The 20,530-nt window shown below is 42.8% G+C and overlaps 1 protein-coding gene across 3 annotated transcripts in view; it reads left to right on the plus strand.

The window, feature by feature from the left end:
* Window positions 1–20,530, plus strand: part of LOC101172970 (poly(rC)-binding protein 4-like) — an 88,807-nt gene that overhangs the window by 43,173 nt on the left and 25,104 nt on the right. For all 3 annotated transcript variants that reach the window (XM_023954806.2, XM_023954805.2, XM_078947010.1), the window contains 5 exons: window positions 5,832–5,948; window positions 9,081–9,212; window positions 10,978–11,106; window positions 15,170–15,244; window positions 16,993–17,064. In XM_023954806.2, coding sequence (XP_023810574.1) covers window positions 5,832–5,948; window positions 9,081–9,212; window positions 10,978–11,106; window positions 15,170–15,244; window positions 16,993–17,064 — 525 coding nt within the window. The remainder of the gene's footprint in view (window positions 1–5,831; window positions 5,949–9,080; window positions 9,213–10,977; window positions 11,107–15,169; window positions 15,245–16,992; window positions 17,065–20,530) is intronic.

Raw genomic sequence — 20,530 nt, forward strand, 5'->3', positions numbered from 1 at the left:
TTACGCACACAGGAATGATATTAGCCATGTTCCAGAAAGCTGCTGCTTGACAAACAAAATATGGACTCCAGGGAATGGCTGCCAAAATAACCATTAAAGACAAACTTGAGACAGAAAGGTCTTTCATTGAGGGAATTTCTCATCTTTCAGCTTGTACAACTTTTCAGTCCAACAGTCCAAAGCTGTCCTATAAATAGCATTCTAGAACCAAATACATTTTGTTGAAAAAAAACTAAAGAATGATGTGTCTTACTGTTCAAAAGTAAAAAAAAAGTCCATAAGCTGCGTGTTGCTCAAGTGGTGACACATGCAGATTGCACAACGCGAATTTCTAAACAGATGGGCAGAAACGAAAACTGTACCTGTTTATCTTTATTTTCAAAAGATAAAGAATTGAAAGAGAATAAAACTAGCTGCGTTTCCATGACACATATGAGCAAAACTTTATCGAAATTCTAGGAATGTTGAAAAAACACAATTTTGCAATTACATTGTGTCCTTTAAATCATAATAATGCGAATAAAAACAAACCAACTCACACGATAAGTCATTCAAAAACACGGCGACGGATGTGAACAATACTTTGATTTACAGCAGAAACATTCGAATTTCTGCCACAGCACTAGTGCTCATCATCATCTCTCAAAGGAGATGTTTGCGTCTGCCTCATAGGCCATTGAGCGGCGAGCTCCTTACATGTGGGAGCAGCTAAAGATGAAGCCATTTTGGGAAATGATGGGTGGGGATCTTAGAGCTGTGGATCCAAAAAATCCACATGACACGCTCAACTTTTGATGAGCTGTGTGACCCTGTGTGACCCTGTGGGACTTCTTGTGGCGCCCGCTGTGCAGCGCTCAAAGCAGCCACCACCTACCAAGAAGCACATTGCCATCCGGTTGTGGGTCATGTGACTCAAGTAATTCAAAAAAGTGTTTCCTGTGCAACTTTGCAAAAATATGTCAATTTTAATACGCCTCCAAAACCACCTCCTCCAAGTGCAAAAACCTTTTTCCAAAAAATGTGAGTTTTTTCACAATGGTCATGTTTATGTTAGGTGAATTTTTTTGTCCTAAATCCAATTTGCACAATTTCATACTCAATGGAAACACAGATAGTGTTAGATCAGAAATGTGATCCAGTTTGGGTAAAGTTTTGTTGTACAGCAGTGTACAGGCTGAGTGGATCAAAATAGCAGAGCTTCAAACATTCTAAATTTACTATTTTAAAAAGTTAGAAAAATAAAGAAAATAAGAAAGACAGTATTAGACAAAAAAACATTCAAATCTTGGTTTTATATTTAGTCTTCCTTCTATTTGGTGTTTCGAGCACAGCTAAAGCTGCATGAATGCACAAAAATCCGGATCGATAGCTGCAAAGACTTGCAATGTGAAAGCACCTCATCGGTAGTTACACCTGACAGTAACACACCATTATTACAATGTTTTGCTATTTGTAAGAATTCTGCACTATTTTAGGTCACTTCATTGAAAAATAGACCCCGAACTACAGAAGAAAAACTTGAAGTGTTTGCTTTTTGAGTTTGAAGTGTTTCATTTTGAAAGAACCTGTTTTTTCAGAACATTAACAACACTGAACTCAGTCTTATGTGTGACATTCCTTACAACAAACCTTTATTGTAGCATTTTTGATGAGACTTAGTGGGACAACATGTGCGCTTTTTTTTTTTTGCAAAAACATTCTGCTTTGGTTTGAGTTGGACTAAAATGCTTTTTCACCTCTAGTTAATGATTAGAGGGCGTACATGTCAAACTTTGGCCTGAAAACCAGTCTAGACAGTAGTGTAATTATGTTTGGAGCACAGCAAAGCACCAACTGTCAGCCAACCTCATGCTCATTTTACAAATCCCATATTGTAGTGCTGGTGTGTTAGCAAGTCAGTCAGGATTTTGAATTGCCTGCTTTGCAACCAGTCACATCAGGCCATCAAATGGACAAACAAGAAGTGACAGACAGCAGCCTGGAGTAGATATGATGGACAGGCCTGTTTATGGTGTATACATAGCCCAAATAGCTGGAACACTTAAAACTCCAGGGTATAATTGGCCTTCTTTATTTTTAGGTTTACCTTTTTATTTTACCCTAAAAAAACGTCGTAAGGCCCGTTCACACCGGGACGAATTTCGTCGGCGAAAATTAACGCCTCGTGACTAAACAAAGGGCACCAATGAGAGTGTGCACAACGACGCGAAAAAACGCCACGCGTCAAAGCGTCAAAAAAAAAAAACGCCTCGGGTTTGTTTTTTTTTTCCAAAAAAACGCCTCGGGTTCGTTTTTTTTTTTCGACGCGTCGCGTCGAAATCTATTCGACCAATGAGAATGCCGCTTTTGCACACGTGTCTGGAGCTTCTGAAATTACAGTAAAAAACAAATTGGGGGCGCTCAAACACAAAACTGCCTTGCTGAGCACACATACCAGCGAAGAAGATAGACGTCAAGTAGCGTCTACACTGCCGCGAAGAAATAATGACGGACATTCTAAAATATCCCCGAACCAAGCACCAGTTGGAGCTACTGATACTTGAAATATTCATGTTTTCTTTGTATTATTCTGACTAGCGCGTAAATACTTGCTCTCTTCTTCTGAGTGAAAAGCGACTTTAAGAAGCCTAAAGTTGCGCAGCGCCACCTTGTGTACGGGAGTATTTCTGTTTACATTAAGCGCCATCTAATGTCAGGGAATGAAATTGCATGTTCGCTCGGCTCTTCGTCAGCGAAAATCGCCTGGGTGTGAACACAAAAAACGTGGCGAAAAACGCTGGCGAATAACGCCTGGCGAATATTCGTCCCGGTGTGTACGGGCCTTTACTTTGCCTTGTTTTGTGTCATTTTTCCTGCACATTCTCACCTATGTGACTGCATAGTTATTTTCTTGTCATTTTGCCCAACTGTATTAGTCAGAAGTAAGAGCTCTGTTGCCCCCTCTGGTCAACGGCGGAAGCCTTCCCCAGAGTTCCAGCCACACTACAACTCCCAGCAACCCCCAGCGCACACTTCATGGATGGCGCACACCTATCTATCATTCATTGATGAAACACAGCATACTTAAGCACTGCACTGACTGAAGCTCAGTGCGAAGTATTGCTTGTGCCACTCTACCTTCCTTACCCAGCGTTGTATTTGGACCTGATTCTGTCTCATGACCCTGTTTCTGACTCAGTTTGGCTGCCGGCTGCTCCGACTCTCGCCTGGATCCTGGATCCTCTTCTCTGATGATGATTTAATGCCTGCTATCAACCCCGGCCTGCCTGACCCTGATTTAGCTTTGTGGACTTTTAGCTGAACTAATAAACTTAATGCATTCTGATCCAGCCACCTACCTAGTCTTGTGATAGAATATTTCGCCAAACAGGGATCCAGCAGTAGGAGTTCTTACCCCACAGGGGTTTGCTACTTTGTTGGTGGTCTAATCGCCACTGCTCAGTCATTAGCGGGGGGGGCGCGCCTAGAGCAACGCTCGCTCACGCACTGGGACCGAGAATGGCCCTTCCGGACAAATTCAGTATGGACACAGAGCAATGTGTGGGGCTCCTTGTCTTCTATCTCTGCGCCGACAATCAAGCCTCTTATAACACAAAATATGCTAAAGTGTCGCTGGTGTGCTCCCTCCTGACCGGAGTAGCGTGAGAGTGGATAGCTGCACTCCGGACTGTTGGATCGTTACCTTTCATATGCTGCACTCACACAGCAGCTTCAGGAGGTGTTTAACCATCCAGCAAAGACTCCGGTGAACAGCTATATGGCATCAAGAAGACCTACAGACCGCAGCCGGCTACTCGCTAGAATTCCGGACTCTGGCGGCACGCACACACTGGATGTGCACCTCTCTGGTGACAGCTTACCCTTAGGGACTCACCTCAGAGCTGCAGCAAGAACTGACCTGGAGGCAGGTAGGACCAGGTTTCGGTGGAACCCTGACCGGTCCCAGTTCCCCAGTCCTGGGGCGGAACTGGATGTACCCCAGCCGGACGATTTCCTTTAGCCAGGGGAGCTTGACATGCGGATCTTGGAAGCATATTGCCGGGAGACGGAGAGGACTGGGTCCAGTTCCCCGCCTCTTTCTCCGACTGGAGTCGTCTCTGTAGGAGTGGGCCGTTGCCCCCTCCGCCGCCTTCCTCGATGTCCCGGCTCGGTTCCTATGGTGGTCCCGGACGCACCCCAACCCGTCCCTGCTTCCAGGGGGTGCCGGATGCACCACAACTCGTCCCTGCTTCAGGGGGGGGGCAGACGCACCCTGGCCCGTACCGCCGGCAGACTGCTGGCCCCAACTGCCGGCCGACTGCTGCCCCAGCCGCCGGTTCCAGACTCCTGGCCCGATCCGCCAGTTCCAGACTTACTTTTGGCCCGAGCTGCCGGTTCCAAACTCCTGGCCCGAGCCACCTGCTGGTATCTGGCCTGACCACCAGCCGACTGCTGGTCCAATCCACCTGTTGCGGACTCCGAGTCCGAACTGCCAGCCGACTGCTGGTCTGACCCACCTGCCGCCTGCTGGCCCAACACGCCAGCCGCCTGCTGGTCCGACCCGCCAGTTCCAGGTTCCGAGCCCAACTTGCCTGTTCTGGACTCTGAGCCTAACCCACCAGCCGATTGCTGGCCTGACCCGCCTGTTCCGGACTCTGAGCCTAACCTGCCAGTTCCGGAATCTAAACCTGACTCGCCAGCCAACTGCTGGTCTGATCCGCCTGTTCCGGACTCTGAGCCTGACCCGCCAGCCTACTATTGGCTTGACCCGCCTGTTCCGGACTCCGAGCTTGACGCGCTTGTTTCACTTCTGCTTTGCCGGACAGCGCGGCCTCACGGCCGTCCCCCAAACTCCCTGACTTTATTGCCCCTTATAGTTTGTCCTCCGGGCCCCTTCTTCTTGGCTTTCTTTTGGAACCTCAATGGGTTCCTTGAGGGGGGGTTATGTTACGGTTTTAGTTTCTTTACTTTTGTGTTTTGGTTCTCTATTTGTTCTGTCATGTTTTGAGTTATTTTCCTGTTTTATTTTGTAGGGTTTCCTGTTTTGTGTTTTCTATTCGAGTTTTACTTTGGTCCCCAACTGCCCTCATTGTTGTCACCTGTGTCTCGTTTGTCCTTCTGTATTTAAGTCCTGTCTTTCCCTTCCTCCTGTGCTGGTCCATAGTTTGATGTTCCTCAGTTCTTGTGTTATTGTAGTTTCAAGTTTCGAGTTTGCCTGCCTGCTGCGGTGGAGTTTTCTTCTCTCTGCCTTTTTCTAACACGCTCTCCTTTCCATAATCCTGTGCTTTTATATTCTGGTCTCACATTTATAATAGTCTCCCTCCTTTATCTTTCTAAGAACAACATCATAATATTTATCTTTCACATTTTACATAAATCAATCCATCTTTTTCATTTCCATTTTTCTTTTCCTCTTTTACACTGACCTTCAATTGGCCGTCTTGCTCTTTTTTACATGCTCAGCTTCCTTCACTTCCTTCACTCTTCCATCTCTTTGTAATCCTCTTTCCTCCAGCATTCTAGGGAAATCCCCTGGATTGTAGGAGATAAGGTGTGGTTGTTCTTTTCTTAAATAGACCTATGAAACTCTTCTTCCCACTCATGAGCTTTTTTCTCCCCTTAAAACCCTCTCTCCCTTGCACTTTGTTTTAAATGACCTCTGTGTTTCCACTGATCACCTTTCCTTGATGGTGTTTCATAATTCTCCTACACGATGTAACCCCCCACCCCCTTCTTTTTCTCCTTTACTTCACCTTTCTCTGTCTGTCATTAAATCCCCTCCTCCATCCAATAAATTATTCACATGCTCCTTAACCTTCATCTTTTCCTCCCCCCTTCTTCTTCCATCCCAGAGTGGCGCTCGGATCAACATCTCAGAAGGCTCCTGTCCAGAGAGGATCATCACCATTTCGGGACCGACAGACTGTGTGTTCAGAGCCTTCACCATGATCACCTTTAAACTGGAGGAGGTAGTTACCACAGACACTAACCCGTGCATTCATCTTAACAAGTCCATATGCACATACATTATAGCAAAAAAAATGACTGAAGTCTGAAACGGAACTTGTCTTTCAAAGATTAGAGAGCAGTTGTTTTTGTATGACAGATGACTTTGGACCAAACACTGGAATCTCTGACTCAATTCCTTTGTTCTCCAACACAAACCATGAAAGTGAAATAAACTGTTTACCTGATTTTATCAAAAAGTACTGTTAGAGCAGATGTTTTCATTTGTTGTGTTTCATGACAGTTAACAGCAGCGCAGTAGGAGACGATGTCACATTAACCCATTGTATCATGGGAGTTGTATTGAAAAGCAGTGGTGCTGATGCCAGACAGACTCATGTTTCTTCATTATTTTAGTCACTTTTTACACCGTTTGACACAGGATCCCGTGGGAAGCTACTAAGAGTGCATACGGATCACTAGCCATGGTTTGTGTCGTGGATTGGCCCCCCCGTCCTCCCTCTGCGCACTTTATTAAAATCATTTGTCCGTTCACACCAACGCGATTCATGCCTCAAATGTGCGTCCTCCACCTTTGTTATAACCCATGTCAAAGTCGCTGGACAACGGATATTAGAAAAACTGGGGTTTATAAACTCCCACTCACGCTCCTGCTGCGAGCAATCGTCAAAAGTTTTTCTCGCCCTCCTTATGAAAGACACGGAAGATGTTGAGAGATCCAGTGTATTTGTATTGAAGAGCTCCGCAAAACTGTTGGCAAACCACTCTGTGTGAAACCAGGGCCTTTTTTGATAAACACAAAGCTGACATGTCACATCCAAGCTTGGCAGTGCTGGTTCTGGTCCTGGCATTTATGTTCTGGGCCCCTCTACCGTCTTTCATCAAGGCAGTTTGGTCGGTCTGGGCTTACCATTCTGGTCAGGAACACACAGGTCTTGCTTGAGCCCTCCTCCTGGGTGGAAGTTATTTGCCCCTACTTTTGTTCTCTGCTGGATTCTCCACTGTGCAGGCTGCTGGTTGCCTGTAGCATCATGAGGTTGTTTGTAGGGGGTCCTCTCGTTTGTGTCAGTGGTGGGACGGGGGCGGGTGGAGTGGGGCCCTCATCTGGGCCTCTTGAGACTCTCGGTTGGGTGGGGTCTTGTGGTAGACCCTGGGCACAGCAGGGGGACTTTTCTCTGGCTGGAGCCTGCAAATGTTCCTGTTTTACGCCCCTGCACTTCTAGGACTGATCACCAGGTGCTACCCCTCTTTTATTTTACTTCCTACATTCTGTAAGATCATTGTCCACAGTAAAACACACTCACCTGAATGCAGGTGTACATTAACCTCTACACAGACAGGAGACAGGATATTTGTAGGCATAATTTATGTTTGACATGTGTTTGCTTGAATGCATTTATGTATTGCATGTGAGTTGATCTGTATCTGTAGCATGTATGTGTAGATTTGCATGCATGTGAGGGTTTTTGCAGCCAACATTAACATTATATTTGTAGTTTTTGAATGTGTGGTTAAGAGTGTCTGTAGACAGGCCCCAAACTTTTGGTAAACATTTACAGTAAAGGTGTGGCTCCACTGGTGTGTAAATGTATAAGAATGTTGCGGTGATGGTCAGAGGGACCTTAGGCGCGAACTGGCAGCCACGCCTACCTTCACCAAGTATACATGAGGAGTGAATGAATAATGGACACATTGTAAGCGCTTTGAGCGTCTGGAAAAGCGCAGATAAATCGAATCCATTATTATTATTATTATTATTATATTTATTATTACATTTGGTAATATAAGCAATTTGTTGTCCCTTTTTTGTTTTTTGGTCTACCCCCTCCTATGTGTTTCTTTATTCATCCTCTGACCATTTTACCTTTTTTTTTTCCTTTTTTGTGACCATGTCCTTCATTTCTAATATCCCACCCTCCTTTTTCTCTTCTGTCCAGTCCAAAAAGAGACACACAGAAATATGATAAATACAAAAGTTTAGCTTTAAATACAAAATGAGTTTATTTAAATATCCACCTTGTGTGTCTGAAAATTCACTACCCCCTATTGTAACAGTAAAATATTTCCAACACATGAGGCCTTTAGCTCTCATCTGCTTGCTCAGTTGTTGGACAAGGCGAGCAAAAAATAAATAAATAAAAGAATTTGAGGAACCAGGTCCAAAATCCTGTTCTCCTGGAGATCATGAAGACTAAACATCTGACTGGAGACGAGCACAGCTCAGGCTTTACAGCCCAAGGCATAATGGAGAATCTGTCTTTGAAAGAGACAATATCTGTAATCATACTTTGAAGCAGGGGTGTTAGGCTGCATCCCCTGAAAGAACACAACCCCACTTTTTCCCCCCATTAACTCTGATAATGAATAAGACGTTACAAAACATCAAACAATACAAAGACATGCCTCCAAACTTCTGGACTAAGGTCCAAGACCAAGATTGATCTTTTTGGCCACAACCTTAAACACTACATTTTGAGAGGAGTCAACAAGGCCGACGATGAAAAGAACACTGTTCCTGCTGTGAAACACGGAAGTGGGTGGATGATGGTTTGGGGATGTGTGAGCTACAAAGGCTCAGGGAACTTGGTCAGAATTGATGGCAGGATGAATGCAGCATGTTATCAGAAGATGCTGGAGGAAAACTGTCACTCTTCACCTTGGAGGCTGCGCATGGGACGCACTTTGACATTTCAACATGACAACGATCCAAAACACAAGGCCAAGTCCACCAACCATTGGTTTCAACAGAAAGAGGGGAAGGTTCTGGAGTGGCCGTCTCAGTCTCCTGACCTCAATATTATAGTAAACTGATTCTTACATGTTTTTCTTTCTCCTTCTACTGGTATAATCTAAATGTTTCTTGGATTTATAGTTTTAGTATAGAAATGGAAATTCCAATCTGTAGAATAAAAGTTACCGTAAGAGAAACTGAAAGTATTTTTTTAGTATTTAAACAGCAGCATCCATGTAAATGTACAGTGACTTTTGCCTGTGTAGACCTACGAATAGATGGTGGTTAGTAGCTACACGTTTGTTGCTCTTTGATGATTGAATAGTTGAATAGAATTATAGTAAAAAACAACATTTCTTGAATGCTGAGTATGAATCAATTGTCTTCACTCTCATTTTTGCAGGACCTGACTGCCTTGGTAGCCAATGGAACTGTGAGCAACAAGCCTCCAGTCACCTTGCGGCTTGTAATCCCAGCCAGTCAGTGTGGTTCTCTTATTGGTAAAGGTGGTTCAAAGATCAAAGAGATTCGAGAGGTGGGTCTGTGCTAAAGAGATGTAGAACTAAAACAAACGTGGGAAATTTGTTATAGCTTGCATTCCTCACAAAATACCATTTTACTCTAATTCACCAAGTTCCAGAGGTAGAATTTAGTCACCAATGTGAGAGTTATACATCTCAAGTCTAAACCTTGAAATCTCAAATCCCAAGTTTGGAAATATTCACGTTATTGCTCGGTTCAAGCAAGTCACATGTCATGTCACATAAATATGTCAATTTATGTCATTTTATTTGTATGCCAGTTTTTTTGTTGCCAGTGTATCCCAGCAACTCAAGGCGCTGCACAAGAAACTCTGACAAGTACCATAACCACCATATAAGAACAAAAACACAACATTTAAAAGCATAATAATTCAAAAAAACATCAACTCAAAGGCTCTGTGACTTCTGGACATAACTAGTGGGGAGAGAAGCAGAGGCGGAGACAGTTATTACTGTGAAGTTGAAAATGCCCTGACCGAGTGACTTTATACAGTACAAAGGAGCCATCCATGTTTAGAGAAACAGTTTATTTTAAAAAGAGTAACTCAAGTTACTAAAGTTACTAAGTTACTAAAGTCACTGTTACATTTAAAGAAATCATTGGTGAACCAGGATTTAATGGTAGAAGGGCAGCTGGAAAGTGAAAAGGCTGTCTTTAGCAAAGCAATTGAACTGGATCTAGCTAGTGAAGGTAGAATATACGTAGCTAGTGAACAGAAGAGGCCCCAGGACTGAGCTCTGGGGCACACCGAAGGTGACGGAAGGAGGGCTGGGAGCAGATGGTTTTAATCAGGATGAAATGGGTGCAGCTGAGGGAACAGCTGAGGTGTTGAGGTGCACCTGATTTTGGATGTTATGAATTTTCTCCTTACAAAATATTAAAGGAGAATCACGGGTCTTAGTGTGTGAGAAAAAAGTGCTTTTAATGTTATTTTGATTGGTCCAGGAGTAGTACAGTCATTTTGTGTGAACTATAGAGTATTTAAAGAAGTAGATGAGATAGTGGATGTATTTATTGTTAGTAAGAGCAATCTTTCTGTTGAGAAGCTGTAGCTGTCTGGCTGTTATGGATTGGAGTTCAGGGGGGAACCAGTGAGCAGATGGAGTAAATGTCAGGATTGCTGTACTTGTGTGTCCTTCACTCTGCATGAGCTAGGCGGAGTTTCTGACTCCCTTACTGGTCCCATCTCCCACTCACCTGCAGCTGGTTTCATCACATTCTAACAGTTGAAAACCCGGCTCATTTTGCCGCTTAGTGCTTGATCATCAGCTGACCTTTCGCTGGTTCTTCATGCACGGCTGCCAACCTGTCCTGTCTCTCTGCTGGCCTGTGAACCTGCTCTCAGTCTTCTGCTGGCAACTACGGGCTGAACCATTGAGCTTTCTTAATAAATTGTGAATCACCAAATCATGAATTTCCATCTGTTACTGAAATGTTATGTATTGTCTTATGTCAAAGCAAAGCAGACTTCAGTGATAAGAAATAATTGTATTACTGTGAAATAACATATTTAAAAGCGCAGTTCATCCATCGGGTGAATCATATTATTGAACTTTGGGTTGCAGGACCAACAACATCTATGTCCACATGGTTAGAAAATTTTAATAAAATCAATGTTTGGGTGAGTTTGAAACTGTACTAAAGTACCATCTTCACTGTCTTTGATTCCCATTGACAGTGTGTCATGACTGTACATCAGAGCTTGCTGCTTCACATGGAAGGTTTTTGCAAAGACTCAATAATTACTCTCTTTGCAGACCACAGGTGCTCAGGTCCAGGTAGCAGGAGACCTCCTCCCCAACTCCACAGAGAGAGAGGTGACGATATCAGGGGGCCAGGACGCCATCATTCAGTGTGTTAAACTCATCTGCACTGTCATTCTCGAGGTATGATTGTTTTCTGCAACAGAACAAGATGATGCTCTGCAGCTATACTTTATCTTAAATCATTCATGGAAAATTGAAAAGCTGTAACTATGGCATTTCATCTCTGCCATAAAGTGAAAGGGCGTAAAGACAACTGAGCGGGTGTATTCAGGAACTGAGTAAGTTAAACTTACAACCGTGCAGGCGCAATTCTAACCGAGCGACTCCGTATTTTACAGCCGCAGGCCTGCATTCCTAACTGAGCGGTGATCCTGTGCGGTCAGTTCTCCTTTGCGCCATCACCAGGATTTTCGCACAGTGTTAAGGGGGCATTTTTGTCACTTGGGGGCGGTATTCAGGGGTGTGTTTGTCACTTCGGGGCAGTAACCGTTCTGGTTGATCTGATTGGCCGGACTTTGCATGTCTAATCTGGCGAGGCAGCGGGGCGGGACTTTCATTTTTTAGAGCAGGGGGTGGATTGACAGGCGGCTCTTGAGCTGCATGCGGCTCTCTGCCTTTTATCATAGTTTCTATGTACAGTACGGTACTTTCACAACCATAGGGTGAAAGCCTTAAATGTTCTCCAAAATGTACGGAGCGGCCTTAATGTGTTGTTGTGTGACTTCTGTAAAGAGAACCTAGGAGAGAACTGCATGAAAACGGTACGGAGAGAGGAGACGACGTGAAAGAAGACCCCCCCCCCCCCCCCCCACACACACACACACACACAGTACAAAGGTGCAGATATGTGAATACAGTAAACCCTCGTTTTTCTTCAAAAAGAACCCGTGATAGACAAAGTCTGTGAAGCAGAAATCTTTATATTTTTTTACAATTATTATACAATTAAATACTCTATTATACTTTGAAAAGAAAGAACAAACCATTTTACAGGCTCAAGCATTTGTTTCACAAATAAAAGTACTTTAGAAACGTTTTTTTCAACAAATAACTTCTGTACTGTACTGTCAAATAATAATTTGAATCATCGATGTGAAGAGAAAGCTTCAAATTGCGGAGATCAGCACCGCCCACCGCGACCCGAGAAATTGGATTAAACGGGAGAAAATGTAAAATGATTATGAAAAAAATACAAAGTACAGTCAGACAAATAGTGACTCAGGTGTATTTCACTGTTCTTCAGACTGAGCCGCTGCATCCTGACTCCGCTCTGCAATGTTTTCTTCTTTTGAAGCCCGCGGTGCAGGTGTGTTTGTTCGGGAGAAGAGCATAGTGATAGGCAGTTGTTGTCGCTCTTTTTCTATGGGTTTTAGAGAAACTCGAAATTGCAGGATAATTTGCACGTATGTAATTTAATTTTTGCAAGCTGTTTTACGTACGTGTACATATTAAACTGCAACGTTATTGACGCACAGGTAGAGAAGAAGCGGAGTGACATTTTAGCCAATCAGAATGAAGAACATAATGCACGATGCAAATCCGTGAAGTAGCGAAACCGTGAAAAGTAAACCGCGTTATAGCAAGGGATCACTGTAATGTAGAACAGTATAACGAATTTAATAGAAAAAATGGCGGAAGTAACGTGGATTAAAACGTTAACCAACGGCCCAAGACCAAGGTGAGAAAGTGCAGCGGGTTTTTCTGTGCTGTAAGTCTTTCTCATGTGAAAATCACTGCATTTGTTTACCGTTTTAATCCACGTTACAACCATTTCTTTTCTATTAAAGCCTCTAGAAGAAAGTCCCACCCTGCTGCCTCACCAGATTAGACATGCACATTTCGGCCAATTAGATCAACCAGAACGGTAACTGCCCCCAAATGACAAACACACCCCTGAATACCGCCCCCCAAGTGACAAAAATGCCCCCTTAACAATGAGTGAAAAACCTGGTGAGGGCGCAAAGGAGAATTGACCACACGGCATCACGGCTCAGTTAGGATTGCAGGCCTGCAATTGTAAAATGCGGGGCCACTCGGTTAGAATTGCGCCAGCGCGGTTGTGATGTTCACTCACTCAGTTCCTGACAACACACCCGCTCAGTTGTCCTTTCGCCCTTTCACTTTATGGCAGAGATGAAACGCCATATGTATCAATGAAAGCAACAGAGATGTTTTTCTTTTGTCATAAAAGTGTTGCAAAAAATACCTAAATGGAATTGCTGAACAAGATATTTTATTGAAAAAGATCCTCTGCCTACCTCAGGTTTTTAGTCTGTGGGTTCATCACTTTAGACACATTTCACACTTTCTTTCAATTAGCACAACTGTCTCGGCACAAAAACGTGCCTCATTGATGACCTTTTATTTTTCCCCGATGTATGTGATGAACTGGCAAACCGTCCAGGATGAATCCAGCGTTCCTTGTGACCCTCCAAACGACATACAGGGTGTAGAATGAATCACCAGAAAAACTGAGGCTGGAGCGAAAATGACCTGAGCAGCAAAACCTAAGATGCTCTCCACCTGTCTGTACTGCCTTAACTGTAGGTTTCAGATGATATCCTGTTATACCTTTCAATAATCTTCAGAAAAGAAAATTGATAATTCATGATAGTAATTTATAAGAAGCTTCTCATTAAGGCTAGTTTGTTATGGCGGTAAAACCAAAGGCTGTGGAGGCTCATTTGAATTCTAAGCACCACAATCTGGAATTTAGTGTTAGAAAAAAAATAATAAACTGCTGTTTGTGCCTAAACTGATTCAATTTCAAGAGGCTTTGCTCTCCACTTGGGGGAAGTTTAGTCTCTCCATACAGACTTTGATATTTATTTGAAAGTCTTTTTAATCTGCTGTTTTCCTCGGACGGACTACAGTCTCTTTGCTTTCTAGACTGTTTCAGTCTGGGTAGAAAATAGTCTGTTTAGACCCTAAAGATTTAGGAGGGTTACACAAAAAACATGTTGCCATTTATATCCTCAAACATGTTCTAGCAATTGAAAACAGATAGACAGTAAATGTCCTCAAGAACACTTAAAGAACTTTGTTATCGAAAGTATAGTAAGCTTTTTTTAAGCCTCAGTGACTCCACTGCTAATGATGCTTGAATAAGTGGTTCTTTAAAAACCTGCAGTTTCTCAAAAAACAAAAATGCGTATAACCACTGATGCATGAAGCCTCTTTGTTGTATTTAGAGAAAAATCCTCAACATATCCTCTGAGTGTGACAGCCGAAGAAAAAGCCCCAGCAGACAACCGCCTTCCACATAAAAAAAAACACAACTAGTCCTTTCTTCACAGCAATTGAACAAGAGCCAATTATTTTAAATGTAGTGAAGAAATCTTCTGTGGATCTTTCCTTAAAGACCCACTCCAATGCTAATCTTGGTTGCGTGTCAGTATTGTGTGTGTTGTATGGTTGTGCTATAAGGTTTGTTGCCGGAAACTTAGCTAGATAGATACTCATGCAGTCATCTGTTTGGTTGACAGGTTACCTGCCTGTCACATTGCACACACACAGAGACACATCGACATGCGCACACACTCAGACATGCAGACACACACAAAGGTTCTTTTTTCCAAATTTGTCTGTCAGTAAAATTGAGTCAACAGCTGTTGGTGGATGTGTGAAGTGTCTGGGATCATATCTGCCCCTATCGCTCAGTGTCACGCTCAGTTTACACCTGTGCTTGGAATTGTGAGTCTCTGACTCTTCTTCATCAGTTTTTTTTTTGTTTTTTTTGTTTCTCCAATGTTTTCCTCACCGAGTCACTGATCTTGAGCCAGTTAATTAGCTTGGCTGATTTACTGAAAGACTATTTCAAGTAAGAGAAAGTGAGCTGTGAACATTAAAGACTCACTCTGAGGAAAATTGTGTTTTTGGTGTTTCTAACATGTTCTTGTTGCATTTTCTGATAATGGAGGACATCATGTATAAAATAATTACGATTAAAACTGCATTTCTGTATTTATTTATTGAAAACATTGTAAATCAGGAGCAGACAAAGAAAATGCCTAAAAACAACATGTCCTAAAGTTTTATGATAGAAATGTTCAACTGAACAGCTGTAATAGCACGCTTCCTTTTGCTAAATACATTTTCCACTCTGACTTATTTGACATTAAAATAATATCATCCCTTTCATCTCCTAAATTGATTTCTTTCCACTGCTCCACTGTCGCTGCAGTCTCCACCAAAGGGGGCAACTATTCCATATCGACCCAGCCCAACCCCAGGGTCTGTGCTGCTGGGAGGAACCCAGGTGAGCTGATGATGACTGGCAAGTTAAGAGTCCATTTCAGTTATATAGGGCAGAAAATAAGGCACCAAACTTTTCTAAATGACAGAAACAGTTTAAGATACGAGGTTTATTTAACACTTGGCAAAATGCTAAAATATTTGTGAAAAAGGGAAAATAAGCATCAATTTCGGATCACAATAGCTCACAGTAAGTCAATAATTGAGGAATTAGGCAAAGAAAAAAACAAGTAAAACTACTGTAAAATATTTTTGGTTTTAAAAATCACATTAAGTGTATACTAACTCAGCATATAGAAGTTAACGTTTTTTTTTTACATATAAAACGCTATTATCAAGCTTAACTTTCAATTAAGTGAATGCAATCTCTGCTGGCTGCCAATGCTCACTGAGAAATGTTTGCTTTAGTTTTTAACATTTACAAAATCTACCAAAGCTGATGGCTTTGCAACAAGCACATGTAATTATGTTGCCTGGTAGGACCTACATATGCTCCATCTGCCTTCTACTGGCATTACCTGTCAGTCTGCGAGGTTTATCATCCAGCACTTGGCCTCTAAGCTCCTTCAGCTTTGGCTCCATCTGACTGCACCATCTCCTGCTCAACTACACCATTGCTGTTCCAACTTCACAAAAATACATTTAATTCAATTTTATTGAATTTATATAGCGCAATATTACAACATAGTTGTCTTGATGGGCTTCATACCGTTAATTGTGTAAGAACTTGAAATAAGTCACAAAGTACAATAGTAACTGCTAAACTAAATAGACTAAATAGCTTAGATAACTTGGATTTAACAAATACACTGAACATAAATATAGACATTGCTCTCATTAGTCATGTGATGAACTCGAACATTTGAAACAGTTTCTACAAAATAACCATTTCTCTAAAATATTGTTTATAAATCTGTCCAAATCTGTGATAGTGAGCACTTCTCCTTTGCTGAGAAAATCCATTCCACCTCACAGGTGTCCCATATCAAGATGCTGATTAGACAGGAGGATTATTGCACAATATTGATATTATGCCTTAGACTGACCACAATAAAAGAACACTCTGAAGTGTGATGTTTTGTTTTATTGAGTCGGCCCAGAGACTCAAAAAATCGGTCAGATTCTGGTGTGATACGGACCAGTGTAGCTTTTTCTCATGGAGGTCATATATATATATAAGAATGTTAGATGAAAACTGCGTTTCTACAATTCTTTATTCAATCGTGATGGATCTCACAGTTTGAAAAAGCTCATATTTGTGACGCAGAAACTGAAATGGGCTGGCCAAAGTCTCCCTGCTCCGTCCCATTCTGATCATCCACTTGCAGACAAATAGATCCATGAACATCTTCAATTTCCTAGTCTGAGCTGGAATCTGGATCTAAACTGTCTGACTAGATGGCTCTGATGTCGCTCGCCGTTTTTGTTGCTTCTGTAATGTTAGCTTGGAGGTGTGAGGGGCTGTAAGGTAGTGGGAGAGAATGTGAACGCAGAAGCAAATTTCAAATGAGCTCCTACTGCTTTGTGGAAAACATTTCTTGAAACTGCCAGGTTTTTAGACTTTGGCTAAAACTGCATAATCATAACTAAAGGAACACTGGGTACACTTTGAAAATAGATAAATATATAGTTGGAGTGGAAGTTTAACCAACTACAACATATCAGACTTTGATTTTGCTTTGATTTGTTAAATGCTGTTGATCCCCTGATCAGATTCCAGTTTTTAATTGTGTTTCTTTTTGCTGTAATAAGGTGTTTGAGGCGTCAGACTTTGGCTCCCACCCCTTGTTCTCAATGGTGCAGGGAGGAGTGGACCTCCAGCAAGTGAGTATCTCTGTCCGCGCCAGGGTACCAGAAGCACTTCTTTATTTTAACTTTTGATAAAATGTACTGACTCACTCAGTTGTCAAAATCCATTCCTGTAAAGTCCTGCTTTCTCTTTAACCAGTCTTACTCTTTCAACTACTTACTTGCAAAACATATGTGATCTAAGTTATAAACATCAGCCTCTGATATCTGACAAACCAGCAAGAGACTGGCCATTGAGGCCTCAAATCTGGCACCCTTGCGAGAGATGCTAAGTTCCTTTGAAAAACGTTTTCACCAAAAATGTTTCCTGGCCAACCTGAAAGTTGTTTGAGTATTTTTTTTTCATCCCTGAACAGATTTGTTGACAAAAATGTGAAATGTTTCTTAGTTTTGAAATTCTTCAGATGTAAGTGCATATCTCCAACTTTAAACACTTGCTTTGTACTTGCATTGCATTCTGTAGATGTAAATATCAACACTCACTCAGTCACTCGCCATATGTAGAACACAAGGTGCATAACATAAAATAGTGTTTTTCAACCACAATAGAGCCCCCCCCCTCAGCCCCAAACGAGCTCCTGGGATTTTATTTGACATCCCCCCACCCCAACCCAAGCACCACGAGGGCCCCCAAGGGACATCCGCCCCCACGCACCAGAGCACTGTGACAATATCGTCTGCTTGCTGACAGTGATGTCAAATCACCTTCTTAATTTAATTCAATTTAATTTTTTTTGAATAGCGAAAAATCACAACAACAGTCATGTCAATGGGCTTCGTACCTGCAATCAGGGGTGCCCACATGAAGGAGGGATCCTCCCCCCAGACGGACAGGCAATGTACCAGAACTCTCGGAGAAGAATTAACTTATCTAACTCTAAAACTACATATTTAAATAGTCCAGGAGATAAGCTTCATCTAGATGGAGTGGGGGGACGGCTGGGGGCGCGAGACGAGCCGGAGGCAGGATTCACAGCCAAGTGTAGGATCAGTTGTAGAGACGAGCCAGAGACGAGGTACACGGTCAGGTACAGGAGCACGGACGAGCCAAATGGAAACTGGAAGCACTCCTACTCCCCCTGAGGGGAGTGAGAAAGAGGGACGGTACATGAATTGCACTGCACCAAACAGAGGTATGGTGAACTAGATGATAAATAATGATCAAGAAAAGAGGAGAGAAGGAGAGTAGAATTAGACGTGAAAAGAGGACAGAACCTCAGTGCACCATACTTTCCCCAGCTTTAAACTTCTAGCAGCCTATTAACAACTAATTGTTATTGTTAAGCTTATTCCATAAAACATTGCTTGGTGGCTAAACGCTCTACCTTCAACTGTACTTTTTCAAATTCTTGAAACCACAAGCAGTCCTGCATTTTGTGAGCGAAGTGTTCTGTTTGGTTGGTAAGGCACTATGAGGTCTTTAATATGGGATGAGGCCAATACCATGCAAGGCCTTATAGGTTAGCAGGATGATTTTAAACTTAATTCTAGAATCAACTGGGAGCCAGTGAGGTGAAACCAACACAGGAGTGATGTGATCTCTTCTGCTAGCTCCTGCTAACAATCTAGCTGCTGTATTCTAAACAAGCTGGAGACTTCTTAAGGAACTTTTAGGACACGCTGCTAACCAAGAGTTACAGTAATCCAGCCTCGACATAAATGCATGGATGAGGTTTTCAGCATCCCTTTTAGATAGTACATTTCTGATCTTAGCTATATGGCGCATGTGAAAAAAATGCACCTGACGGATAGATGGATAGATAGATCAGTGTTTTTCAACCTTTTTTGAGCCACGGCACACTTTAACATTGACAAAACACTAGTGTGCTGCGGCACACTGGTTGAAAAACTCTGAGATAGATAGATAGATAGATAGATAGATAGATAGATAGATAGATAGATAGATAGATAGATAGATAGATAGATAGATAGATAGATAGATAGATAGATAGATAGATAGATAGATAGATAGATAGATAGATAGATAGATAGATAGATAGATAGATAGATAGATAGATATGCCTCGATTGTCACTATCCATTGGACAATGAAATTGAAGCCAACACCATTTGCAGTGCAAAGACAATAACTAGCGAAAAATAATATCAAAAAGATATCAATATGTACAATAGGTACCAAGTGTACAACATAGGTGTGCAAAATGCAAAATATGAACTGATATGCAGATGCCAGATGTGCAATCATAAACAGAGAGGTTGTCAAATGATCTTCTGAGCCGGCTCTACAACTCTCTGCAGTCTCTCCTTATCTGCGACGGTGCAGCTGCCAAACCATACTGTTATGCAATATGTGAGCAGGCTCTCGATGGATGACCAGTAGAAGGTCAGCAGCAGGTTTGTGTTGATGTTGTTCTTCCTGAGGACTCTGAGGAAATGCAGACGCTGCTGAGCCTTTTTGATGATAGCTGTGGTGTTGGCTGTTCAAGAGAGCTCGGTAGAGATAATGATGCAGAGGAACCTGAAGGTTTGGACCCTCTCTACATGCTCCCCATTGATATGGAGGGGGGCTAGGTTGGGGCCATGCTTCTTGAAGACAATGATGATCTCCCTGGTTTTGCTGATGTTTAGAGTGAGGTTGTTCTCTGAAGACCAGGTTGTCAGCTTCAGGACCACCTCTCTGTAGGCAGACTCATTATCTCTGGGGATGAATCCAACCACTGTGGCGTTGTTGGCAAACTTGACGATGCAGTTGTTCTTGTGGGCTGGACTGCAGACATGAGTGTGGAGGCACTACAGCAGGGGACTTAGCACACAGCCCTGTGGGGTGCCGATGCTCAGTGTGTGGGTGGAGGAGAGGTAGGGGCCAAGTCTCACAGTCTGTGATTGGTTTGTGAGGAAGTTATTAATCCAATTGCATGTGAGGGGGGAGTACAAGAGTGACCAGTTTGTTACAGAGACCGTCCGGGATTATTGTGTTGAAGGCAGAACTGTAGTCCACAAAGAGCATCCGAACGTAGCTCTGACGCTACTCCAGGTGGTTCAGCGCGGAGTGGATCGAAGGGTCAGCGGTTTGATCCCCGCTCCCGCCAGCCAACTGTCGTTGTGTCCTTGGGCAAGACACGTCAACCTCCTTGTCTCCAGTGCAGCTCCACTGGTGTGTGAATGTGTGTCTGTTACTTTAAGGTTTCTGTGTCTCACTCCTTTCACTTGTCTTTCAGCACATAAGCTAAAGCTAGGAACTGCTTGACTTTCCGTGCATGGGTTTTGCACCAGCACTAATGGAGGCTCAGAGGAGAGTTTTACACTGCTGCTCTGTGTCTAGTTTTCATCTCTGGGTTGTCAGGTTGCACGACTAAGGCTAGCAGAAATCTTCCTGTAAAGAAGAGCAGCTCCTTCTAGAGCAAGATGGACGCCATCTCTCTTCCCCCAAACCAACGTCATTTTCTGGACACCATCCAGCTATCCAATGGTTAACTGATGAAAAGCGGCTGTACATTTCATCACTGACTAAGTTTGGTAGG

This window comes from Oryzias latipes, chromosome 5 (assembly GCF_053564925.1).
Source record: "Oryzias latipes strain Hd-rR chromosome 5, Olatipes_Hd-rR_3.1".
Lineage (NCBI taxonomy): Eukaryota > Metazoa > Chordata > Actinopteri > Beloniformes > Adrianichthyidae > Oryzias > Oryzias latipes.